Source organism: Oryctolagus cuniculus, chromosome 17 (assembly GCF_964237555.1).
Source record: "Oryctolagus cuniculus chromosome 17, mOryCun1.1, whole genome shotgun sequence".
NCBI classification, from domain to species: Eukaryota; Metazoa; Chordata; class Mammalia; order Lagomorpha; family Leporidae; genus Oryctolagus; species Oryctolagus cuniculus.
In genome coordinates this window covers 34,327,427-34,354,053 of record NC_091448.1, presented here as the reverse complement: position 1 = coordinate 34,354,053, position 26,627 = coordinate 34,327,427, and the positions used below count along the sequence as shown (strand labels likewise).

General features: G+C 42.5%; 2 protein-coding genes across 13 annotated transcripts in view; one reads left to right on the top strand and one right to left on the bottom strand.

Moving 5' to 3' along the window:
* The window catches only part of TRIM37 (tripartite motif containing 37), a 171,955-nt gene that overhangs the window by 130,217 nt on the left and 15,111 nt on the right, over positions 1-26,627 (top strand). For 4 of the 11 annotated variants that reach the window (XM_051824777.2, XM_070060977.1, XM_051824776.2 and 1 more), the window contains 2 exons: positions 6,502-6,618; positions 8,072-8,150. In XM_051824777.2, coding sequence (XP_051680737.2) covers positions 6,502-6,618; positions 8,072-8,150 — 196 coding nt within the window. Of the gene's footprint in view, positions 1-6,501; positions 6,619-8,071; positions 9,324-22,058; positions 22,329-26,627 lie in introns of those variants that run through there. The other 7 variants (XM_070060979.1, XM_070060978.1, XM_008271206.4 and 4 more) reach the window with 6 other exon arrangements.
* Positions 19,805-26,627, bottom strand: part of PPM1E (protein phosphatase, Mg2+/Mn2+ dependent 1E) — a 190,118-nt gene continuing 183,295 nt past the window's right edge. For both annotated transcript variants that reach the window (XM_051824783.2, XM_051824782.2), the window contains one exon: positions 19,805-24,967. In XM_051824783.2, coding sequence (XP_051680743.2) covers positions 23,907-24,967 — 1,061 coding nt within the window. In that variant the 3' untranslated portion in view covers positions 19,805-23,906. The remainder of the gene's footprint in view (positions 24,968-26,627) is intronic.

Here is a 26,627-nt window from a genome sequence, read left to right as displayed (position 1 = left end):
TGTGAGTATGTAGACCATCCTCTGTTGCCTGCCAAATGCATCGTCAGGAAGCTAGATTGGGAGCCCAGTAGCCAGAACTTGATTCCAAGCACTCAGAGGTAGAATGCAGGTGTCTCAGGTGGCAGTTTGCCCTGCTGCATCACAACTGCTACCCCAAGTTCTGTTTTTAATAGTTAAAATGTTCGGGTTTTCTATTTTTCTATGATTGAGCTTTGGTAGTTTGTGTCTTTCAAAGAATTTCTTTCTTTCTTTTTTAATTTTTATTTAACAAATATAAATTTCCAGAGTACAGTTTATGGGTTACAGTGGCTTCCCCCCACCCATAACTTCCCTCCCACCCACAACCCTCCCAGCTCCTGCTGCCTCTCTCATTCTATTCACATCAAGATTCATTTTCAATTATCTTTATATACGGAAGATCAATTTAGTATATATTAAGTAAAGATTTCAACAGTTTGTACCCACACAGAAACACAAAGTACTGTTTGAGTACTAGTTATAGTATTAATTCACATAGTACAACACATTAAGGACAGAGATCCTACATGGGGAATAAGTGCACAGTGACTCCTGTTGTTGACTTAACAAATTGACACTCTTGTTTATGGCTTCAGTAATCACCCTAGGCTCTTGTCATGAGTTGCCAAGGCTGTGAAAGTCTTTTGAGTTTGCCAACTCTGATCTTATTTAGACAAGGTCATAGTCAAAGTGGAAGTTCTCTCCTCCCTTCAGAGAAAGGTACCTCCTTCTTTGATGGCCCATTCTTCAAAGAGTTTATTTCGTCTATGTTCTTGATTTCATGAGTCAAGTTGTTTATATTTTATCTTTATTATCTTTTTAGTGTTTGTAAAATTAGAAACTTTGATGCTGGTAATTTTGTTCCCTTTTTTTAGTGAGTCTGCCTAAAGGCTTTTCAGTTTTGTTGACTCTTTCAAAGAACAATGTTTTGTTTCATTGGAGTTTTTCTGTTTTTTTTTTTTTTTTTAAAGATCGAGTAACAGAGAGAGGTCTTCCATCTGCTGGTTCACTCCTCAAATGACCACAATGGCCAAAGCAGGGCTGACCAGGAGCTTGGAGCTTCTGGGTCTCCCATATGGGTGCAAGGGCCCAACTACCTGGGCCATCTTCTACTGCTTTCCCAGGCCCTCAACAGGGAGCTAGATTGAAAGTGGAGCAGCCAGGACTTGAACTAGCACCCATATGGGATGCCAGTGCCGCAGGCGGAGGCTTAACCTACTATGCCACAGCGCTGGCCCAGTTCCCTTGCTTCTTAATTTTTTTTAATAACTTCCATCTAATTTTTTTTTGCTTTCTTGTTCAAATCCTTTAGCTCTCCAAGTTTATTAATCCTTCTTTAAAAAAAAAAAAAGTTGTCTTAGCCACCTATTAACATTTTCATCTTTGTGAAGTGTTCTTAGCCTGTTGGGACACCTGCCTCACGTATCTGAGTGACTGGGAGTCAGTCCTAGCTCCATGTCAGATTTCAGCTTCCTACTGTGCACACCTTGGAAGGCAGCTTCCTACTGTGCACATCTTGGTGGACCGGGTAACTAGGTATCTGCCACCCATATGAGAGACCTATATTGAAGTCTTGCCCCCCAACTTCAGCCTGGCCCAGTTCTGGCTGTTGTGGGCTTCTGGGGAGTGAGCCACTGGACAGAAGATCTCTTTCTGTGTCTGTCTCTGTCTCTTTACCTTTCAAATAAAAACGCATCTTAAAAAATGTTTAATTTTTTTTGTATACTCTGATTATATAATGCTTTAAAATATAAGGCTTGTCTTTCATTTCTAGAAAATATATTTTTTTTAACAGTTTACCTTTTCCAAGTTAAGTAGAATTGTGTAGTTTCTTACAAGTTGTTTCATTTCTTGAACAATCCATAGTACTTTCCTTCTTTTTGTGTATCTGCTAATTCTTGATTTAGGTGGATTGTTTGCCTTGTTTATTTTGGAACACACCTTTGAGACTTTTTTTTTTACCCTCTGTGAGAATTCCTAGGATATGTCATGGGTGCTTCACTTCACAGAAGTTTATGTGTATTAGGGGTATATTGTCTGTGTTAGCATTTTTTAAGATTAATTAATTGATTGATTGATAAGGCAGACTGGCAGCAAGATCTTCCATCTGCTGGTTAACTCCTCAAATGACTGCAGCAGCTGGGGCTGGGCCAGGCTAATGCCAGGAGACAGAATACCATCTGGATCTGCCACAGGGATGGCAGGTACTCAAGTACTTGGACTAACATTTGCTGCATCTAAGGTGTATTAGCAGGGAGCTGGATTGGAAGCAGAGCAGTGGGGACTCAAACTGGCACTCTGGTATGGGATGCAAGCAGTGGCTTAAGTTACCACCACACTCAACTCCCATGAGCCCTTTTATATCAGCTTAGAAACCGGTATTAGATAAAACCAACATCCCTGTTATCTCAGCTTTGATGTTTGTTGATTCTTCTTGTTCTTTATATGCTGGGTAATTTTGGATCATATGTTATATATTTTTGAGTATAGTTTTATGAGACTCCAGATGTTGTTTTAATCTGCTGATTTGGTGCTACTGACAATACTGGCTTCAACTACATGTCTGTTCTTACTTTTCAAAATCTCTAAGTAGCTATGCCATACATTCTGTCCAGCTTGTATTGCTGGATTCAGAGGGAAAGACAGGGTAGAATGTACGTGCTTACTGCACCTTACCTAAAACCTTTCCTCCATAGATGATTTTATATTTGCTTTATTCAGATAGCACCAGGTCGTGAACAATTTTTATGTTAATTTATTGAGATTTGAACCTCAACTTTAAACCCCACATCCAAATTAGGCATTCAAAAAAATTTTTTTAAAGATTTATTTATTTAGAGCTGGTGCCACAGCTCACTAGGCTAATCCTCCACCTGTGGCACTGGCACCCCGGGTTCTAGTCCTGGTCGGGGCGCCAGATTCTGTCCCGGTTGCTCCTCTTGCAGTCCAGCTCTCTGCTGTGGCCCAGGAGGGCAGTGGAGGATGGCCCAAGTCCTTGGGCCCTGCACCTGCATGGGAGACCAGGAGAAGCACCTGGCTCCTGGCTTCGGATGGGTGCAGCGTGCCGGCTGTAGCGGCCATTTTGGGGGTGAACCAACGGAAGGAAGACCTTTCTCTCTGTCTCTCTCTCTCGCTCACTGTCTAACTCTGCCTGTCCCCCCCAAAAAAAAAAAAAAAAGATTTATTTATTCATTTGAGAATCAGAGTTACAAAGAGAGAGGAGAGGCAGAGAGAGAGAAAGAGAGTCTTCCAACCACTGGTTCACTCCCCAGATGGCCATAATGGCTGGAGCTGTTCTGATCAGGAGCCAGGAGCTTCTTCCAGGTCTCCCACGCGGGTGCAGGGGCCCAAGGACTTGGGCCATCTTCTACTGCCCTCCAAGGCCATAACAGAGAGCTGGATGGGAAGTGGAGCAGCCAGGACTCGAACCGGCGCCCATATGGGATGCCGGCACTACAGCAGTGGCTTTACCCACTATGCAACAGCGCCGGCCCTGAGGCATTAAAATTGAGTTTGAGTTTTGAAGTGATACTTTTTTCCCCTCTCTGTAGAGCTTGGCAGAACCAGACAGAATTCCTTGTCATTTTCCTATGCTTGCGGCCAGACTTTCTCTAAGCTAGTCTTTCAATAAGACTTTATCTTCACACAAAAGATGGAATTTTAGTCTCAGTTTTAACTCTTTCTATGGTGGGTCTAAAGCTTTCTTTCCTTTCCCTGTCCTCAAAGAAGTATTAAAATTCTTCACCTCCAGGACAGCTGTAGCATCTGTCCCATTAGTGTTCCTTGTCCTTTATTTCTGATATCTCTGGATTTCTGTCCTGTTTTGGTTTTTTAATTAAGGAAAGTTTTGTTTTGTTTTGTTTTGTTTTGTTTTTTGAGAGATAGAGGTCTTCCATCTGCTGGTTTACTTCTCAAATGCCCGTAACACCTGGAACCTGGAACCCAATCCAGGTCTCTCACATGGATGGCAGGGACCCTAGTATTTGAGCCATCACCTGTTGCCTTTCATTAGTAGGAATCTGGTGGGACAGTATGAGAGACAGGCACCTCAGGCAGTGTCTTCACAGCTGTACAGGTGCCTGCCCCACCATCCTGTATTTTAAATGTTTCATTCATTTATGTTTATCTAGTTATTTATAAGAATTTGTAGCAGAAAGATATTTAGTTGTTGTTGTTTTTAATCACTATGTTACTGAAACAGAAATAGTGTCTCTTGGGTTGAGCATCTGGTTCAGCAGTTTTTAAGATGCTGTTTGGAGCCGGCGCCGTGGCTCAATAGGCTAATCCTCCACCTTGCGGCGCCGGCACACCGGGTTCTAGTCCCGGTTGGGGCGCCGGATTCTGTCCCGGTTGCCCCTCTTCCAGGCCAGCTCTCTGCTATGGCCAGGGAGTGCAGTGGAGGATGGCCCAGGTGCTTGGGCCCTGCACCCCATGGGAGACCAGGAAAAGCACCTGGATCCTGGCTCCTGCCATCGGATCAGCACGGTGCGCCGGCTGCAGCGGCGGCCATTGGAGGGTGAACCAACGGCAAAAGGAAGACCTTTCTCTCTGTCTCTCTCTCAACTGTCCACTCTACCTGTCAAAAAAAAAAAAAAAAATCACAAAAAAAAAAAAAAAAAAAGATGCTGTTTGGGATTCCTGAATCCCATTGGAGTCCCTAGTTTGAGTACCATTTCTGCATCAAATTCAGCTTCTTGTGAATATTCATCCCAGGAAGCAGCAGGTGATGGTTCAAAATCTTGGATCCCTGCCATCTCTGTGGTAGACGTGAATTGAGATCTGGGCTCCTGGCTGTAGCCTGGACCAACCCTGCCCCAGCTGTTGCTGGTATCTGGGGAGTGAGCAGTAGGTGGAAAGTTTCTCTCTATCTTTTTTCTCCCCATGCCCCCCACCAACCCCCATCTCTCTGCCTTTCAGAGAAAGTAAAAATAAATTTGAAAAAAGTGTTAAATAATATTATCTATAGAATTTAAAAATTTGCTATCTACAAAAACAGAACTGTAGGCCCAAACAGGATATAAATTATTGTTAGATGTGCCTTAATTTTTTTTTTAAAGATTTATTTATTTATTTGAAAGAGTTACACACGGAGAGAAGGAGAGGCAGAGAGAGAGAGGTCTTCCATCTGCTGGTTCATTCACCAGATGGCTGCAACAGCTGGAGCTGCGCTGATCTGAAGCCATGAGCCAGGAACCAGGAGCTTCTTCAGGGCCTCCCGCATGGGTGCAGGGGCCCAAGCACTTGGACCATCTTCCACTGCTTTCCCAGGATATAGTGGAGAGCTGGATCAGAAGTGGAGCAACCGGGACTTGAACCGTGCACATATGGGATGTCAGCACTGCAGGCGGTAGCTTTACCCGCTATGCCACAGCGCCAGCCCCAGTGCTTTAATTTTTAAAAAGTTATTTATTTAAAAGGTAGAGTGACAGAGCGGGGGAGACAGAGTAAAGTTTTCTGGAGGCCAGTGTTGGCATAGCTGGTTAAAGACACTGCCTGCAAAAGCTGGCATCCCATATGGGCACCAGTTCCAGTCTTAGCTGCTTGCTCCACTTCTGATCCAGCTCCCTGCTAATGTGCCGGGGAAAACAGTAGAAGATGGCCCAGGTGTTTGGGCCCCTGCCTCCTATGTGGGAGATGTGGATGAAGCTCCTGGCTCCTTGCTTTGGCCTGCTCCACCCCTGGCCATTGTGGCCATTTGAGGAGTGAACTGGCAGGTGGATGAGATATCTCTGTCTCTGCCTCTGACTCTGTAATTCTGACATTCAAATAAATAAATCTTAGAGAGATACTTTCCATTTGCCTGGTTCATTCCACAACTAACCACAACTGCTGGGCTGGGCCAGGACAAAACCAGGAGCCCCAAACTCCACCAGGGTCTCCCATGTGGGTGCAGGGGCCCAAGCGCGTAGCCCATCTTCTTCTGCTTTTCCAGGTACATTAGCAGGGAGCTGGTTTGGAAGCAGAGCAGCTGGGACTTGAACCAGTGCCCATATGGGATAACGGCTTCACAAGTGCTGGCCTAACCCACTGAGCCACAATGCAAGTCCCAGGAGTTCTTTAATTTTTAATGCATTTATATTGTGCATTTTTATATAGTATGTTTATGTTTATTATGTAGCTGATAATTATGTCTACAATGATTTGGGAATCAGGAGTTCCTGTTATGACTGCAGGGAAAAAAAATTGATTTGAGGAAAGAAAATCAATGTGGTTTCAACTTAGAGCTTTCAGGTACTGCGGAGAGGGAAAATTTAAACTTTGAGAACAAAAATTAGACCACTGTTTTAAAAAAGTGGTAAGAACTGAGGTTTGCATGATTAGTTGTATCCTTATTTTGTTTGCTTGGTGTTTGATTTGTTAAAATCTTGGTGTTTCATGTCAAATTCAGCAGGATGTTGAGGTTAGTAGATGAGAAGGTTCCCCTTTGCTTTCATTTACACTGGTTTCTTATGAGAAGCATGTTCTTCCCTTCTCTCCTGCTAGGAATGAGTAGCGACAGTGACATTGAATGTGACACTGAGAATGAAGAGCAGGAAGAGCACGCGAGCGCGAGCATGGGTGGATTCAAGGACTCTTTCATGGCACAGCCCCCAGATGAAGGTGCAGCACATGGTGTCATTTCACACAGATTAATTAAGGCTGTCGCTGCTGCTTTTTCTTCTTCCTCTGCCACTGCTGCTGTTTCTACTTAGACTCCTTCTGCTCTGCTGCTTTTGCTTCTCCTTGTTCTGCTTCTTTTTAAATTGTTGTCATTTGTGAAACAACATTCTTTGGTTAACCATATGGTGAGTACTAAAAAAACCTGGCGGATAGTGTGTGGCTTCACTAGAACCTCAGGAGTGCTGTGTGCTGGGTGGAGAAGGTGACTACAGCCTGCTTTTCCGTAGCCTTTCACCTGAAACGACGCACAGGAGGATTTTCAGCAGAGGTCATTCGTGGCCTGCAGTGCCTCACTATTTCCTGTCTGGCCCTTTAGAGGAAACATTCACCACGACTGGGGAGGTTTCAGATGTTAGGTGTTCTTACTTTTCAGAGATTTTTCTAGCTTAGTATAAAATAATGTTTTTTTTTTTTTAATAATCTTTTCTGTTTTCTTAGAAATGCATGCAAATTATGGAATCATCAATATTTATTCTCTCCACCCCATCCAAAAAAAGTTGTTAGGAAAATAACTCCTCAAGAGAAAACCAGTATTGATATTTTATCTTGTTTTCTTCTGGTTTTGTTTGTATTCCTTTTACCCAAATGAAACTGCATTTTGTAGTTTTGTATTGTGCTCTTTTCACTTAAATGCATTTATACTTTATTTAGGATTTCATAAACTTCATTTTTTCATGGAACTCTGGTATTCTAACATGAATGTGCCATCACCTTTTTAGTGATTTTCTAAAATGCAGATTGAACAATAAAGGGAATACTGTAAGTTAGAGAAATATTCATTGAAAGTTGCCTTAATCATCAAGTTGAGCAGTCCTCTCCAAGATTACTGGAATGACAGATATTGTCAGCTTTCTCATTTGCATACATTCCTGGCATTCTCATTCATTTTTCAGTAAAGAGGCAAGTGTTTGGTGATTTGTTAGTGTTAACACACCTTTTGTAATTGCCTCTGCTTCTGAAGGAAGCATCAAATTTTGGGCTAGTTATTTTGAGTGCTGGTGAGTTTTTATACAGTTTAATTGGCTTTGAGATGCATTTATGCTTACAAAGCCTACCTCTTGCAAGCATACATCATCCTCATCTCTGGTTCCCTTCTTCAGCTGCCCTGCAGGGTTCCCAGGCAGGAGGGTGAGGCAGTCAGTGCCTTTCACCTTGTCCCTGTGGGTGTCTTTTACACATTTTGATTTTTCTTCCTTATGTTCTCTTTGCGTTTGCTTGCATGTGACTCAGATCACAGATTCTCTGAAGGCAGACATTTGTTCCCAGCCCAGCATATCTGTACCACTTAAGAAACACATTGGAGAAGATCATTTAAAGACCAAGAAAGCAAATACTCTTGTTATGTTATCTGCTCTTAAATTTAATAATTTTTTATCTTGTAATTTTTTTGTAGGTACACATTCCAGTTTTCCTGATGGTGAACAAATAGATCCTGAAAATCTCACCTTCAATACTGATGAAAACAATGGAAGGTAATTGCAAAGTCAAGAGAACTGACTTGCAAGCTAGTTTGACCCTGAAATGTGCTGTGGTTGTGCTCAAAACTGTCATCAGTCAGATAATCAGATCTGGTCTTATTTTTTCATCACCCTTACCTGAAAGTAATTCAGAAACTGTTGAAGTAGCTCAATTCTAGTAGAAGATAGTAGTACCCAGGAAGAGATCAACACTGGGGGAGGGGTTCTTTGCAATGTAATAACAGTATAGTCCTCAATTAATTTAGCAAATGAGTGCTTTAACAAAAAGCGGTTGTCTGCTATGACAGAGGCTGATGAACTGCCAGAAGATGTACCCAGAGGCCGGGCACGCACTCAGGGACCCGCTCAGCAGTACTGCTCGTCTGTCTGTGGCTAGATGCTCCATTGTATGTAAATGTATTCCAGTGCGTTTTAGTTACAGTTTATGGTCTCCTTGGGACCTATAGGTTAGTGAATAGAAAAACTACTTATGAATAGATACCTACAGACACTTTACGTGAATAACTGAAGTAACACTAGACTCAATTTACACTTCGGAATGTGTTGACAGAATAACATTTTAATTTATTTTTCTTTTCTTGCTTGTTCAAGTGCAGACACACTTTAATAACATAATATTTCTGTTGTGTGAGTTCTGCAAATATAATTTTAAATGACTTAATATGGATTGGTCATGTCCCTGGTCATGTGGGCACACATAAGATCATTTAAAATGTTTTCATTATTTTCTGCCTCTCAGAATACAAGTGTGGAACAACAAATATTTTAAATCCCTCTTTGTTTTCATTAGTTGACCGTTGACTTCAGTGTCGTTGCATTTAAAGATTCCTGCATATTGCACAGTGGTTTATGTCACAGTGAGATTGTGATAGAAAGTTTCCTGCATACTCAGTTAACTGAAAACAGTTGCCAAACTTCATCATTGTGCTCCTGCATTTGTGTTTAAGCTGCTATATATTTGTGAAAATTATACTGAAAGTTGACTAAGCAACTATTGAAAGAGCATGACTAGCTATATATACCTGTGAGACATCTCTGCTTCTCATATTTTACTTAATGAATAGTGTTCACTTTTCCATGTCTAATGTCATGCTGAATGCTGTGACTCATAGTTTATTTTGTTCAAAATAGTTTGCCTTTTTTGTTAATAAAATGAACCTGAGAAAATATGCCTCTGCAATTTATTAAAAATGGGACCAGAAACCTTTTTGTACTCTTGTATTAGTGGCTGTTTAGCAGTGTGGACAAGATCAAACATTGAGTGTTTTGTTGTGTGGTGAGGGTTCATATCTCATAAGAAGCTTCTATCTCAGTCATTTTAGAATCACAGTCAGCCTCAGAGACCAAAAGATTTCTCCTGTTCCCCAGTGATGCCAAGGATACTGGGGTTTTCTCTCGCCCTTGATGGAACCTGCCAGCCTTGGCTGTGCTAGATTTTTTGAAGCAGTGAGGGAGGGAAGAAGCAAGGGAGCAGAATCAATCGCTCCGCACCGCTTGTCCTACTTTCTTGCACTTCCTGTTCCCTTTTACATTCCCTACTCTTTTATTTTTTAGCCTTTCTTCTTTTGCTGAAGGGCACAGTTCTGTCAGCCTTTCTATTGTTATCTTGTTTCAGTATTTAGTGTCTCAAGTTCATTCCTAGAAAATTTTTCTATAGTTTTCCTTAGGCCCGGGGCAGGTGAGGTAGTATAACATTTGGCCACTGCTTGGGTTGCTGGCATCCCATATCAGAGCTGGTTTGAGTCCAGGTCACTCTGTTTCCAATTCAGCTTCTTACTAATGCTCTTGGGAAGGCAGCAGATGGTGGCCCATGTGCTTGGGTCCCTGCCACCCACGTGGGAAATCTGGAGGGAGTTTTGGGCTCCTCCTGGCTTTGTCCTGACCTAGTCTTAGCTGCATGCATTTAAGGAATGAACCAGCACATGGGAGATCTCTGTCTCTTGTCATTCTGCTTTTCAGATAAATAAATCATTTTTAAGATATTTTCTCGAGTCTAAAAATGTCGTTGCAGTGCTTGATTTGTGCATGAGTATGTAGTTTTTGGCCAACTTTGGCCACTGTGTCATTGATTCCTTGAGTAACCTTTGTGATGGATGAGTTGGGCATTGTAGCCATTTAGCAGAGGAACCTGAGCTTCAGGGAAGTAAGTGTGATTCTCTTCAGGCTCAGCATGACTGGCAGGAATGGGCTGAAATTTTGGTCTAATGCTTTTTTCAGTTTATCTCACTTGAACCCAGCACAACATTCTGATCCTTAATAATTAAAACTCTAATGATTGTCCTATTTTTTTAACTTTTGAGATAATTTTAAATGTGCGGAAGAAAGTATGAATCTTTTTTTTTAAAGATTGTATTTATTTACTTGAGAGGTAGAGTTACAGACAGTGAGAGGGAGAGATAGAGAGAAAGGTCTTCTGTCCATTGGTTCACTCCCCAAATGGCCGCAACGGCTGGAGCTGTGCCAATCCAAAGCCAGGAGCCAGGTGCTTCCTCCCAGTCTCCCACGTGGGTGCAGGGGCCCAAGGACTTGGGCCATCTTCTGCTGCCTTCCCAGGCCACAGTGGAGAGCTGGACTGGAAGAGGAGCAACGGGACTAGAACCTGGCGCCCATATGGGATGCCAGCACCGCAGGTGGAGGATTAACCAAGTAAGCCATGGCGCCGGCCCCAGAATGTAAGAATCTTGAGAGTTCTTGTATACCCTTTGTCTAGATTCTAAAAGGGGGCTTAGAAAAATTGACTGAAAAGTGGAATTCAAAGTCAAGTTTATTTTGGTGCAGAACATTTTTGAAAATCCTGAACAATTTTTTATAACATATGTTTTCCAAGAACTAAAATATTTTTTTAAATTGATTTTCATTTTTTTATTTGAAAGACAGATCTCCCATCTTCTAGTTGACTCCCCAAGTGCCTGCAATAGTCAAGGCTGGGACAGGCCAACACTAGGAATCTCCTGAATGGATGACAGAGACTCAGCTACTGGTCCCATCATCTTCTGCCTCTCTTGTTATGCATTAGCAGAAAGCTAGACCAGAAATGTACCTGGAGGCTGGCGCTGTAGCTCAGTAGGCTAATCCTCCGCCTTGCGGCGCTGGCACACCGGGTTCTAGTCCCAGTCGGGGCGCCGGATTCTGTCCCGGTTGCCCCTCTTCCAGGCCAGCTCTCTGCTGTGGCCAGGGAGTGCAGTGGAGGATAGCCCAAGTGCTTGGGCCCTGCATCCCATGGGAGACCAGGATAAGTACCTGGCTCCTGCCATCAGATCAGCGCGGTGCGCTGGCATGGCAGCCACTGGAGGGTGAACCAACGGCAAAAGGAAGACCTTTCTCTCTCTCTCTCTCTGTCACTGTCCACTCTGCCTGTTTAAAAAAAAAAAAAAGTGTACCTGGGACTGGAACCAGATACTCCTATGTGGGATTTGGGTGTCCCAAGCACTATTTTTTTTATTTATTTATTTATTTATTTATTTATTTAAGATTATTTATTTGAGAGACAGACTTATAGAGAGAAGAGACAGAGAGAGAGAGGTCTTATATCTGCTGGTTCGCTCCCCAAAAGGCTGCAATGACTGGAGCTGGCCAATCCAAAGCCAGAGGCCTAGAGCTTCTTCTGGGTCTCCCACGTGCGTGCAGGGGCCCAAGAACTTGGACCATATCCCATTGCTTTCCTAGGCCACTAGCAGGTAGCTGGATTGGAAATAGAGCAGCCAGGACTCAAACCAATGCCCAAATGGGATGCTGGTGCCACAGGCGGAGGTTTAACCTACTGTGCCACAGCACTGGCTCCCCCAGAAGCATCTTAACCACTGTGCATGTGTATCCCCCCTCCCCAGGACTTTTTTGAAGGAGCCTTGTATGCGTGTATTTCATCATTTTTTTGCACCAAAATAAACTTACCTTTTAATTCCATTTCCATGAGCTTTTTGAAGTTCTCTTATACTTTTGTTAATTTATATAACCAGACAACCATGATTAAATATTGATTATGGTACTATGAACTGAACTACAGAATTTGTACAGATTTCACCTTTTATTTCACCAGTGTCCTTTTTCTGTGCCAGGATCAAGTCCAGGAGCCTATATTACATTTTGTTTTAATGTTTCTTCCAGTCTATGATAGTTCCTTAGTCTTTCTTGCTTTCGTGACCTTGGTGTTTTTTAAGAAGACTTTATAGAATGTTCCATTTAGGTCCAAAGCTTTTGTACATTAAATTGAGGTTATACTTTATCTGGAAGGCTACCAGAGAGATGGTGTGCTCGTCAGTGCATCACATCAGGGGACGTGATGTTGGTGTTTGTTGCTGGCACTGTCAGCCTTGATTGCAGAGATTGCACAGAACTACCATTTCAGCTAACCTCTTGCCTACTGATTTTAGCACCTACCTTTAGTGATTGCTACTGAAGTGTTCTCTTTTTCTTTTTTTAAAGATTTATGTATTTATTTGAAATTCAGAGTTACACTGAGAGAGGAGAGGCAGAGAGAGAGGTCATCCATCCGATGATTCACTCCCCAATTGGCTGCAACGACTGGAGCTGCACCAATCAGGAGCCAGGAGCTTCTTCCGGGTCTCCCATGTAGGTGCAGGGGCCCAAGGACTTGGGTCATCCTCCACTGCTTTGCCAGGCCATAGCAGAGAGCTGGATCGGAAATGGAGCAGCCGAGACTAGAACTGGCGCCCATATGTGATGCTGGCACTTCAGGCCAGGGCGTTAACCTACTGCGCCACAGCGCCGGCCCTCTCTTTTTCATATTTATTTTCATCTACTTGAAAGGCAGAGCAACATAATGAGACAAAGATACCTTCCATCCATTGGTTCATTCCTCAAATGCCCACAATAGCTAGAGCAGGGCTAGGCCAAAGCCAGGAGCTCCAAACTCTAGCTGGATCTCCCATGTGTGTGGCAGAGGCCCAAGTGCTGGAGCCATACTCAGCTGCCTGTCAGGGTGCATCAGCAGGAATGCTGAACCAGACGCTGCTGCTCTGATAGGGAAGTGATTATCTCACTTGGCAAATGAACCCACTGCAATGTTCTAATGATAGTTTCCAGTTCCCTAATTTCTCATATAGTTTTTTTATTGTTATATAAAGAAAAGTTGTTCCATCTTCACATTTATTTCCCAATTTAATTGTGTCAGTATAGGTTAACATTTATTTTACGCTTTGAGTTGTGTTCTAAAGTTGTGATTTGAGGTTGTTGTAATCATTAGAAATTGTAAGTTCATTCCATTGTCCTTTTGATAAATCCCATCCTTAATGGTTGGTTTGTTTACATATTACGTTCTCACAGCAAAACATGCTCCAAGCTTACCTTGTATTTTTCCCTACCTAAGCCCTAATAGAATCAACCCCTTCTTGAAGAACCATGGAAACGTATTATTCGTGTTAATACATGCATTTCTATGTATTTGTTTATGTTTGTAAATCTTTTTTAAGAAAAAATGATGAATCTATATTGTTAGCTGTACCTCCAAACCAGCTAACCCCATAGGCTCATTTTAACCCCCTTTCTTGTCTCTAATGCTTCTTCTAACAGGAGAAACCTGGCTCTAATACATTAGCTGTAATATTTCACTTGTTCAACTTGAATGTAAAAACCAAGTATTTTAGAACTGTTGACCTATGCCCATGAGAAATTTACCACCTAGAATATAGTGCTCTTTGTCTTTTTTGTTCTCATGTCAAAACCCTATCCTGAAGTGATTTAGGTCCTTATATTCAAAATTACATTAGTTCCCTTCTTTCCTATCTTTTTTTTTTTTTTTTTGGACAGGCAGAGTGGACAGTGAGAGAGAGACAGAGAGAAAGGTCTTCCTTTGCCATTGGTTCACCCTCCAATGGCCGCCGCGGCCGGCGCACTGTGGCCGGCGCACCGCGCTGATCCGAAGGCAGGAGCCAGGTGCTTCTCCTGGTCTCCCATGGGATGCAGGGCCCAAGCACTTGGGCCATCCTCCACTGCCTTCCCGGGCCACAGCAGAGAGCTGGCCTGAAAGAGGGGCAACCAGGACAGAATCCGGCGCCCCGACCGGGACTAGAACCTGGTGTGCCAGCGCCGCTAGGCGGAGGATTAGCCTATTGAGCCGCGGCGCCGGCCTCCTATCTTTTTCATTGTGATTACATGATTCATTTATAATACAGCTAGGTTTCATCTGGTTTAGTCTGCGTTCTGTCCTCCCCCACACATCCTGTGTTTTTAATTTACATACATTAAAATGCAATTTTTCTGATACGTAGTTCTGTGGGTTTTGACAGATGTCATGTATCTGCTACCACCACACTACACAGAACATTTCAGTCACCCCCAGTATTCCCTTGTGCTTCCCTCTTCTCCAAGTCCTGGCTGATTTGTTCTTTATTTTTCCCTGTTCCTGAGTCCTTTGTCTAATAAAATTTAGTTAAATTTCATCCATTTTATGTAGATTCATACTTTTTTTTTTCTTTCTGCTGAGTAGTATTCCATTGTATGGATATGTCACAGTTGATTCATTTACCCATTAAAGGCTATTTGGATTGTTTCCTGTTTATGAGCCTTATAAACATCTGTGTTCAGATTTAAGTGTGAGCATAAACTTTGATTCTCTAGGGTCTGTGGGTGGGATGGCTGGGTGTGTAACAAAGCAGCCGCTGGCCTCTGTCCCCTGTTGCTAGGAAGCAGCCCCCAGAGTCCTTGGAATTTCCCCGGTGACAGGGCTGCTAGTTTATGCTAATAAGCTGGCACTGGCTGGGGGTGCAGAGCTGTCAGTCCAGTTGTGTTCAGCCTCGTTGCGGATGATGCAGTCATGGCCATATGATGCACTCCCAATAAAACTGGTCACTGGCGCTCAGTGCCTGGTCAGCAGAACTCTATATGATTCTAAATCAGTACCAGGAGGTCACTTGTCCTCCTCTCAGACCTCACACCATCTCACTATCTGGCTGTTTTGTATTTCTATCCTTTTATCATAAAAATGTAATCCTAACTAAAGTGCTTTCCTGGGGTCTGTGAGTTGTTTTGGTGAATTTTCAAATCTGAGTGGATGGTGGAAGTCCCACAAATTTGTAGCCAGCTGCTCAAAACTGAGGGTGGTATGGGAACCTGTGAACTTACAGCTGGTGTCTGAGGCGATGGTGTTCTTGTGGAAGACTTTGCCCTAAATCTGACAACTGTCGCCTAACTCCAGAGAGTTGGTGTCAGAACTTATTGCGCTGAATCCTGTGGTAACAATATGCTTAACTTTATAAGGTACAACCAAACTTGACCAAGTGGCGCTGCCATTTTGCATTTCCCACCAGCAGCATACCAGAGTTCTAGTTCAGTAGAAGATGGCCCAAGTCCTTGGGCCCCTGCACCCGCATGGGAGATCCGGAAGAAGCTCCTAGTTCCTGCCTTTGGATCGGCCCAGCTTTGGCCATTGCAGCCATTTGGGGAGTGAACCAGTAGATGGGAAGACCTCTCTCTCTCTCTGTCACTCTGCCTTTCAAATAAATAAATCTTAAAAAAAAAAAAAAAAAAAAAAAAAAAAAAAAAAAAACAAACAAAAAAAACCACCACAACTCCCATCTACTAGTTCACTCTCTAAATACCTTCAACATTTGAAACTTGGCCAGGTCAAAGCTGAGAGCTGGAACTCAGTCTAGGTTTCCCACATGGGTATCAGGAACCCAAGAACTTTAGCCATCACCTGCTGTTTCCATGGCGGTCCACAGTAACAAAGTTGGAGCCAGAAGTGGAGCCAAGACTCAAACCTAGGTGCTCTGAGAGGGGATGCAGCTATCTTTTTATTTTTTTTTAAAGATTTAAAGCCAGGATCTAGGAGCTTCTTCCAGGTCTTCCATGTGGGTAGAGGGGCCCAAGGACTTGGGCCATCTTCCACTGCTTTCCCAGGCCATAGCAGAGAGCTGGATTGGAAGTGGGGCAGCTGGGATTTGAACCAGTGCCCATATGGGATGCTGGCCCTGCAGGTGGCGGCTTTACCTGCTACACCACAGCGCCCACCCTGCAGGTGTCATAGGCCAAATGCTCTGTCAGTGGTTTTTATTATAGCCATCCTAGTAATTGTGTAGTGGTATTTGTTGTGCTAATATTTTGCTGAGAATTTTCACATATTCATGAGGGATATTACTTTGTAATCTTATTACTCTGTCTTCTGTGCCTCTCTTCATTAAAAGTGACCCATCTTAAGAACAATAGATAATCTCTTTGGTAATTTTTATGTCTGAAAGTAGACAGCTCTGCTGCCTAGATCCTATTGTAAAAATTGAATTAATGTAGTTAAGAGTTGTGCTTGGTTTAAGGCTTGCAGTTGTTAGAATTAAGCTTAGTAGTTTCAGGTTCCTGTAGTGCCCCATCATGTTTCTGACTGGGAGTACAATGCCAGAGCAGGTGTCAGCTGACCCTGAGTTTCGGTTGGCTTTGTGTTGTGCATCAGAGAAGGTACCTTCTCTGTGTGTGCTCTTGTTGCTCTCTTGACCTCCTAGAAAGCTTGACTGGAGCTTGCAGTCTTGGGAGTGGATTAAGCTACAGTTTGAGGCACTGTATCCCCACCTGAGGGAGGCAGGAGTGGTCTTCCCAGCTGGTTGTAGGGGCAGTGATACTGCCACCTGGGGTTTGACTTCCCCAGTGCCACAGGGCAGCACTGTGTGTATTTGTGACCCTTGTTCTGTGGCGGGGTTGGAGAGAAAGGGTCTGGCGAGTGTAACCCTCCCACAAGGCTCTGCAGGAGTGGCAACACAGGTGACATGTCTTAGGGTTGTTTCTTCCGAGTCGTGCCTTGTGAGCATCTGTTGTGCAGCAGTAAGAAAAAGACTGCAAAAGTGCAGGCTCTCCCAGGTCGCCTTCTCTACAGGTGCCCAGGGCTTCGCACTGTATTGCTGATCCACACTGCCTTCACCAGTTGTCACTTAGGCTAAACTATGCTTCCACATGTCTGCTTCCAGCTACCTCGGTAAACTGGTGCCGGTGCTCCTCTCTCCTAGGGACCAGACCCCCTCTCAAGTTGGGGCCAGCTGGTTGCTCTGCAACCTCAACTTTCTGTGGTTCAAAAAAAGTCCATTTGTAGTTAATTCAGCTCTTTTTTTTAAAGGAGTGGAAGCAGTGTTTTTCTAGTTCTGTATCTTAGCATGGAAGCTGGAAATAGTGTGTGGTTGTATTTGGTTTTTTAAATATAGTATATATTGTTGAATTAAAAACATGAGTATAATTAATTTTAAAACCACAGTTCAGAAACTGAGCTATTTTCTATATCTAGTTTTTGTTTTTGAAGTTTTAAAGTTGGTAATAGTATAGAAAATTTGAAAAGTGAAAACATCTTCACTTTGGCCTATTCATTTTATTCTTCACATGGTGATATATTTAGATTACCCATTCCCACATCAGCCAATGCATAGTTTCCTAGTCTAGGCTTACAGAAGTCTTAAAATTCTGCCTAAGGGGACTTTACAGCAAATGGTCCCATCAGCCACTCTGTACTTTGATCCATAAATTGAATCGACTGTTCTCTTTTTTAAAGATTTATTTTGTTGAAAGGCATAGGCAGAGAGAGAAAGAGGTCTTCCATTCTCTGGTTCACTCCCTAAATGGCCTCAATGGCCAGAGCTAGGCTGATCTGAAGCCAGGAGCATCTTCTGGGTTTCCCATGTGGGTGCAGGGACCCAAGCACTTGGGCCATCTTCCACTGCTTTCCCAGGCCATAGCAGGGAGCTGGATCAGAAGTGGAGCAGGGGGCCAGTGCTGTGGCATAGTGGGTAAAGCCACTGCCTGCAGTGCCGGCATCCCATATGGGTGCCAGTTCGTGTCCTGGCTGTTCCACTTCTGATCCAGATCTCTGCTGAGGCCTGAGAAAGCTGTGGAAGATCCCACGTGCTTGGGTGCCTGCACCTTGCGTGACAGACTTGGAGAGGCTCCTGATTTCAGGCTTCAGATTGGCCGAGCTCCAGCCATTGCAGCCAGTTGGGGAGTGAACCAACGGATGGAAGACTCTTTTTGCCTCTCCTTCTCTCTCTCTGTAACTCTACCTTTCAAATAAATAAATCTTAAAAAAAAAAAAAAACAAAAAAACAAAAAACGGGGGAGCAGTCGTGACTCGAACCGGTGCCAACACTGGACGCAGCAGCTTCACCCGCTATGCCATAGCACCAGCCCCTGGGCTGCTCTCTTTCTACACTCCTTTCTCGGCTGGCACACTTTCTATTCCTGATCTCCAGAGCTCTGCCCAGAGTCCTGCAGGGCATGTGATCTGTATGTGCTGTGTACATCTGGGGCAAGATGTTCAGTTCGTTTACTTCCCATTCAGTATCATGCAACCTGGTGATCATCTGGTTTAACTGCATGTCCTCATCATCCCCGAACCCCAGCCACCTCACCATTAATGCCGGGCTCAACTGCTTCACTTTGGTTTAACTACAGTTATTCATTTAGAAAATGGTTTCTCCAAATGTGTCACATTCATTCCTGACAGTTTTTTACATGTTTCCCCGGTCCTAAAGCAGCCTCAGCAAAATCAGAACCTGGGGCCGGGTGGGGATGGGGTGGTGGAGATCTCATCTGGAAGAGTCCCTGGCTGGAGAGAAATGCTGCAGTTAGCATCAGAGCCGAGCGAAGCCTGGCTGCTCAAGAGTGAGCGCTTTGTTACTGACCAGTACTGACAGTCTCAGCAAAGAACCTGACCTCCAGGTTATTGATAGGTGGAGCCACGGCCTGTTCCTAAAGCACAGAAGAACATTCTTTGCTGACTGCTGTTAAGGTGACAAATAGCAACTCTGCTATCAAAAAAGGAAATGATTAAACCTTACCTCTCCTGACAGTCTGTTAATTTGGTAATTTGGGTAAATATTAAGTTCAAATGATTTTACTGTATATAGAGGTTCACTTCTGTCTTGCTTCAAAATGAGAGGTTTTTCAACTAAGTAAATATTTAAGATTTTTTAAAAGTGTGAATAATACAATAATCAGGATATTCCATTCCTCTCATTTGCTTTAGCAGACCCCTTTAAATATATCATCCCTTTCAAAACTTTTTTTTTCCTTTGCTGTCATGCTAAAGACTGGATGAATTTAGAGAACCAGGAGTTTAAGCTTGTTTTAACTATGTGAAATTATTGTTCAAGGTTTTAATGGTGAGGAAAAGGAGAATAAGAACGCTGTGCATGAGCTTGGTTTACTTGCTTTTCAGGTTCCATTCTGTCCCTGTAGATAACAGCTGTCTTGTTCAACTGGCTTCACTCTGTCCCCTACATTCTCCTGTCTCTGTCTTCTTTTAGTCTCTTTAATAGCAATCCTCCAGACTTTCACCCACAACTTACCTTATTGTGCTTACTGTTCCCTCCTTTCTTCTCATTTGAAATTAAAAGGGCAAAGGCTAAGTGAAAGGGAAAGACTTGAGTGGCTAGAATTGAGGAGTTACCACTTAGTTCTTGGCAGGTCCTTTTTCTCTGGTCTCCGCAATTCCCCCTTTCCCCCAGGTTTGCTAATGGGGAGAAACTTGGGTGAGACTCACTATCTCTTCTGGGTTTCCTGGTGGAAAATAACAATAGGGCAGTACTTAGCAACTTTTCTTTTTAAAATATTCCCACCTATAGCATATCAAGACTACCATCTCGGAACTGTATTGTTTTTTTCAGTTCCTAGAGAATCTGCCCAACTTCTTTCCTTTAAATAAAAAGACGGATGACTAGTAGTTTTAAATTGCTGGGTTTTATTAAGATATTGGCAAAATTTCAATATACTCCTTACCTGAATGAACAATTTTAATAAATAAAATATGAAGGATCACTCATGATTACAGCTGAACTCAAAAGTGAGCTGTAGAGCAGGTCTGTAAATTGATAAATTTACTTGGTAAGAAAGAAATGATTCACTTCATTCGCTTCACTCCAGAGAGAATTCTTTGCAGAGAAATGTCATGAACAAGAGAACACAGCCTGTCTCACCAAAGAGCACCTAGAGTTAGGGTTCACAATGACGTATCTGTGGGTGACCTAACACATCAGTTTATTAGAGGATTTCCTTCTCATATACAACTGCTGTGTCAGTCTGGAGTTTATCTTATTTCATATTTTGTAATTAGCACAATAAATTGTCTTCAAATTAGAAGATAAAAATGCTGGTAGAGGAAGTAGCAGTTATTTTTCAACACAGTCCCATTTATATGGAAAATTAGTCTAATACTGGCAGTATCATATTTTGTTTGAAAAAGAAACTTAAGCTAATCACAGGTCAGAACAAAAAAGCAAATATTTGTCTTTTGTCTCTGAAAACTTCATTTTCAAAGGTGAAAAAAAAAGTTCTTTCTTTCACTAATTTATGATCCAAAGAAAAACTGTCCCAAATTCAGATGTAAACACAACTACAGTATCCCTCTTTATGGCCCTGTATAGTTGAAAATACTCTCTGAGTGAACAAACTCGGCTTAAAAATTAATCGTTTTCTCACAAAGGCTCAGTAAGCTTGTAGTGGGGAAGGAAGTACTTGAACCACAGCATTTTTATCTGTAAACACTGAACTACTTATGCATCGTTTTCAGTCTACTCATTGGATGTCGCACTTCTTACTGGCACATTGTTCCAATCATGGAGTATGGTTGTCATGAAAATGCATGTTGATATGATACCACTATAAATGTGGTCAGAATTAGACTCAGTGTTGACATTGGCATTGTTGATATACTGTCCATGAAAAAGGTGTTACTTTCAAGGAGCCTCCTAGTTAGATACAACAGCAATTTTAATAGTATTAATTCAAGGACAGTGGATGGCACTTCTAGATAAAGAAAAAGTATATACATACATATGTTTCTACCCATCCTCTTTAGTACAGACCTAAGTAGGAATAATAGCCCCAGTGTCCGGTGCTGTAATGTGGCCTACTGTCAGATATCCCTTAGAAGTACACATCTAGAAAGTGAACAAAGGAAACCTTTAGATTAGGGACTTGCCTCTCTTGAAACTCGCAGTGGATGTACAGGGAGTTTGTAGGAACTTCACTTGGTGACTTGAGAAGCCTGTTTCCCTAACCAGTACTACACTTTCTTGTTGGTGTTTGTTTTTCTATTCCTAATCTAACAAGACTTGTTTAGCAGGCAAACAGATTGATGCAGATCATGTTAAATTGAAAAAGGGGTACTGCCACTCTTTACAGTTTGAGTGTAGAACTTTCACCATCACTAAATTACACAATGAAAAAAGTACAAAACACATTAATTCACAGACTATACCTCAGCATTAACAGTTAATATATACTATATGCTTTATATCTGTCTAATATTTTTTACAATCACCAGATACACCATCGTTAAATACAAGTTACGGAAATGCGTAGATACCATTAGGTAGAGGGTACTTATTGCTTACATCAGCAAGCAGCAAATAAGGGCACAGGATTTGAATGGAAGGGAACTAAACTACTTTCTATCACCAGTGGCATTAAGATATAACACTGCATTTCACGAAGCACTGCTTTTATATCTAGGTTATAGAACCAGGAGCAGTATATATCAGACCCGTAACCACTACTTTAGTATGTATTGTAGAATTTTAAAGGACTTACCTTACAAACGGTACCTAACTACTCTATAAATATGTGTGTTGTGAACAGATGAATGGTTATTATTTTTACAATATTGGTTTATAACTTGACGACACCAGGACTACTTTGCTTTATTTTCTAGAGAGCTAATGATATGAGAAATGGAGTTAATGCTGCTATGTATGTAGTCAGACCTACAAATCCAGACCCTTAAAGATGGGTCTGTTTGTCTCAGTTTCATCCATCCAGTATTTCCCCAGTGAAAAGCCTATCACCTGCTTTATTCTGATCAAAAACATTGCCAATAGATAACTAGAGAAAATTTTAAAAATATTTTTACTTAGCTAGGCTTTCTAGACTAGAATGTATACCAATATTTCGCTGCCTCTTGTTTTCTTGTTTTCTTAGATAACTTGATTTGAAACTGGCACTGCACCTGTTGGGTTATTAACACGATCTAGGCTTCAGAAAATGACAGAAGAGTGAGGTCCATGCATGGGGGCAAAGCATCAGAATGGTGAAAAGATCCTAGTATTGCAGTTGGAGCCATGTTTACTCCTTTTCAACCCTGTGTCACAAGACTTGAGAAAAGAAGATATGACTTCAAAATCAAGAATACTGAAAATCTCTACTTTCACCCAAATTTTAAGAAATAAAATCTGTAGAATAATAATCAGATCACTGCTAAAGTGAGGCTATTTTTAAAAATTTATTTTACATAGCTATACTGGCACCTGACATTCTACCATTATCTTTGTCTTTAAAATTTAGGAATTTTAGTCTTCCGTTATGGGTCTAGGGAATGGAGTATAAAGTACTTATGTTGTGCAAAAACATGATTAGGCAGTGGACATTTCTCAGCAAGAACATTTAGTGCATTCTAACAATAAAAACTGATTGCTACAGCAGGGCTCCTCCTGTCTGTTGCCATGGCTGGTCCTTGTGACTAGGAGAGGGTTGCATGGAGAATCAAAGGCTGCTTCACGGAATGAATCTAATAATTAGGGGTTTTTTTGTATTGTTTTGTTTTTGTTGCCTTTACAGTTAAAGGTAAGCGTTTGGACTGAAACTGTAGAAATGGCAAAAAGTGGATGATTAAAGAATATGAAAAGTAACTCAGTGTTGAAATGAGCACACATCCCTGTGCGTCTGAAGCTGCAGTGGCAGGAGACCTGGTGCACGCTGCAGTTACAGCTTCCCAGACCTGGCTCCCTCATCCATGTTCTCCCTTGCACTTGGCCTCTGGGCTCACTGTAGGGCAGGACTTTCAGCCTTCCTCATACTGATTACTTCATTCCTTTAGGGGAAATAACTTTAGAAAAGTTACATATAGAATTTTTCATTGTCCAAAAGCACTTTCTATTCTATCGTAGTGCATCTCTTTGCTGCCTGGGAACTTCTTTTTTTTTCTAAAAGGCAAAAAATTGGGAAATGCTATTTGGGTTTCTTTTTAAATGACAGTTTGATTCTAGTATATTTGTACCTGACATCATCTCCATTAAACCACTCTTATTCCTGAGATGAAGGTACAGTGAAAAATATAATACTATAGATGGAAACCAGCTGATAGCAGTCTCCTAAAATGATAAATAATAAAAATTCCACCAAAAGCACCATAACTCATTATGAAACTCCCACATAACTACAGCCCTAGGAAATATTTTTCAATTCAAAAAATGTTCATAGTTAAATCTTTTTAAGTTACGGCCTTGTGAGTCTGAGCATGTGACATGTTTACACCGGTTTTCTACTTCATTACCAGTAAAACTCATATGGCTTTTAGTCTTTCACCTACTTAAAGTGGGCAAATGTTTTCTAGATGGTCCCCAGGATTTTAAGGAACATTTCCCAACTAAATATAATTCTGCATTAAGTTTTCCACAGATAAAATATTAGGCACATCAGATCAGATTCACCTGCATTGAGATTTCAACATTATATATCTTGACTGAAACAACTAACTCCCAAGCTTCCACTAGTGATGTGAAGAGGTGGTGGGAGGGGCTGCATGTAGGTGTGGAGGCACAACACAGAGACCAGTTGTATCATTTTGCTAAGTGAAACTGCCAATACTTTTTGCTAGATTGAAAATACTGTACCTTTTAGTGTCTTAGAGATCTATTTACACTTAAGAATTGAGCCATCCATCAATTCATAATGAAGCATGTATGTTTTAGAAATGCCTATTTTGTTTCTATTCTGATAGTGGTGTTTCTAGTGGTGGGGGAGCACTAGCTAGCCTACTTTAAAGAAAAATTACATTTTATGGCTCCAGGAAAGATCGGGGTATGGAATATCGTTATTCTTTTCAACCTTCCTCATCATGTCTTCACTGTGCCTTTTCCAACTGTTTTGCCTCCATGGCAGAGAACTTCTTAACACTCTATTTTTCTTCCCACTTCGAATGAGTGAGGACAAGCTAGAGCCTATTTTATGGGAAGGCTCTCGAGCAGAGAGAAATGAATAAAACTTTGTGATAAACCTGAATCCATGCTGCCTCTTTGGGTAGTGGTGGTGTGAACGATACAATCTAGAAAATCTTTTTCCTGGGGATTTGAATTGTTCACTTTCAAACCCAGAACAGATAGGAGAAAAGCTCTCCATTCTATTTATCTGCTGCCCTGTTGAGCCCAAATTAAAAGAAGCGGGAAACACTCCAGCACCACTCCATTCAGGCAATGATGAATGAATTGATTTTTCCTCCATCATTAGCTCACGATTAACATTGGCTTCCTTTGGTACACCAGGACAGAACATCTCAACTGGTGGCAAAAACTGGGCACTGCGAGGTTTGCTTGCTTCTATCTGTGTGAGATCTAGGTAGCCTGGATCTTCCAGCACGTTGATTTGGGACCCTGGGCTCAGGCTGGTTCTATCAGTGAATGAATCCACACGCCCATCATAGCCTAGATCTGCTGGTGCTGAGCACTGGTGCTGAGGCCAAGGGCGTTTGCATTCTCCATGATTCTCCTTATCATCCCCACCATCTTCTTGCCCTCCTTGAAAAGAGTTCTCTGTCCAATCTGATTCCTCACTAACATTTACCGCTTTGTTCATGTCCCTCAGGAATACCACAATAACAGTGATGTTATCACTTGACCCAGCATCACGAGCTGATGCCACTAACTTGTGGGCAACCATGCTGCTGTCTCCGTTATTCTCTTTCAAGTGGTCAGACACAACTTTCACTGCCTCATCGGGATTCACAGTGTCATAGAAGCCATCACAGGCCAGAATGAGGTAGTCTTCGGTCCCATCCAAAACAGTAGAGGCAGAATCAGCATCCCCACATATATATGGCTTATGTTCAGCATCTCCTGTGGGAATTAGAAAGGTGATACATCAGAAGTCAGACTTTGGTTTACCTTGTGTGCTAAGAATGTTTATGTCCAACGCTGTGACTGATAATTACTGGATTGTGAACTAAATTTAATGGGAAGGATTTTAGAGGAACTGGCGTTTTGGTGCAGTAGGTTAAGCCGCTGCTTGCAATGCCAACATCCCATATGAGTATCAGTTCAAGTCCCAGCTGCTCCATTTCCAACCCAGCTTTCTGCTAATGTTTCTGGGAAAGTTCTTGGGCCTCTGTCACTCATGCAGGAGAATGGATGGAGTTCCAGGCTCATGCCTAGCTATTGTGGCCAGCTGGAGAGAGAACCAGCAGATGGAAGATCTCTCTGGCTCGCTTACTCTTGCTCTCTTCTTCCCTGTCACCTGCCTTTCAAATAAGTAAGTAAATAAACCTTTATTTTAAAATCATTCTAGATAAAATAGTAGAGTTCTGTAGAAATCAGGTGCTCTGTATGCTTTTCTCCCACTTAATTGCCAGTTTTTTTTTTTTTTAAGATTTATTTATTTATTTATTTTTATTTTTTGACAGGCAGAGTGGACAGTGAGAGAGAGAGAGACAGAGAGAAAGGTCTTCCTTTGCCGTTGGTTCACCCTCCAATGGCCGCCACGGCCGGCGCGCTGCGGTCGGCTCACCACGCTGATCCGATGGCAGGAGCCAGGAGCCAGGTGCTTTTCCTGGTCTCCCATGGGGTGCAGGGCCCAAGCACCTGGGCCATCCTCCACTGCACTCCCTGGCCACAGCAGAGGGCTGGCCTGGAAGAGGGGCAACCGGGACAGAATCCGGCGCCCCGACCGGGACTAGAACCCGGTGTGCCGGCGCAGCAAGGTGGAGGATTAGCCTAGTGAGCCGCGGTGCCAGCCATGATTTATTGATTTACTTGAAAGAATTAGAGGCCAAGCAGAGAGAGAGAAAAAGTCTTCCATCCGCTGGTTTACTCCCTAAATGGCTGCAATGGCTGGAGCTGAGCCAATCTGAAACCAGGAGCCAGGAGCTGCTTCCAAGTCTTCCACGCGAGTGCAGAGGCCCAAGGACTTGGGCCATCTTCTACTGCTTTCCAGGCCACAGCAGAGAGCTGGATCAGAAGTATAGCAGCTGGGACTCAAACCAGTGCCCATGTGGGATGCTGGTGCTACAGGTGGTGGCTTTACCCGCTATGCCACTGGCCCCTCCCTGTCACTTTAGAAAATAAAAAGTCAGACTCCCTCAAGCCAGGGAAAGGCCATGTGGCTAATCTAAGGCCTCACACAAGGGAACTCGAATGAAATCTCTGGGTTTCCTGGTTTACTTGGCTCTGCTTTTTTCATGCTGCTTTACACAGAAAATATATGACCGTTTTTCTTTTGTTTTCAGATACTACCACATTCTTTTTTCTTTTTTCCTATCTCTGATCATCACTCTCCTCTTCTGTCTTTATTGTTACTGCTCATACCTCTGCTATTAACAACTAGAAACCGTAGGGCCCTCCTGGGCCTTTATTTTTCTTTCTTTCTTTCCTTTCTTAGTTCATCAACTCACAGAATATTTGAGCTGTGCCTTGAAGAGTAAGTTGTCACTAAGTAGGGAAGGCCCCTGAGTTGAGGAAACAGCATGGAGGCAATATTAGTTGGTAATACATTGTACAGCAT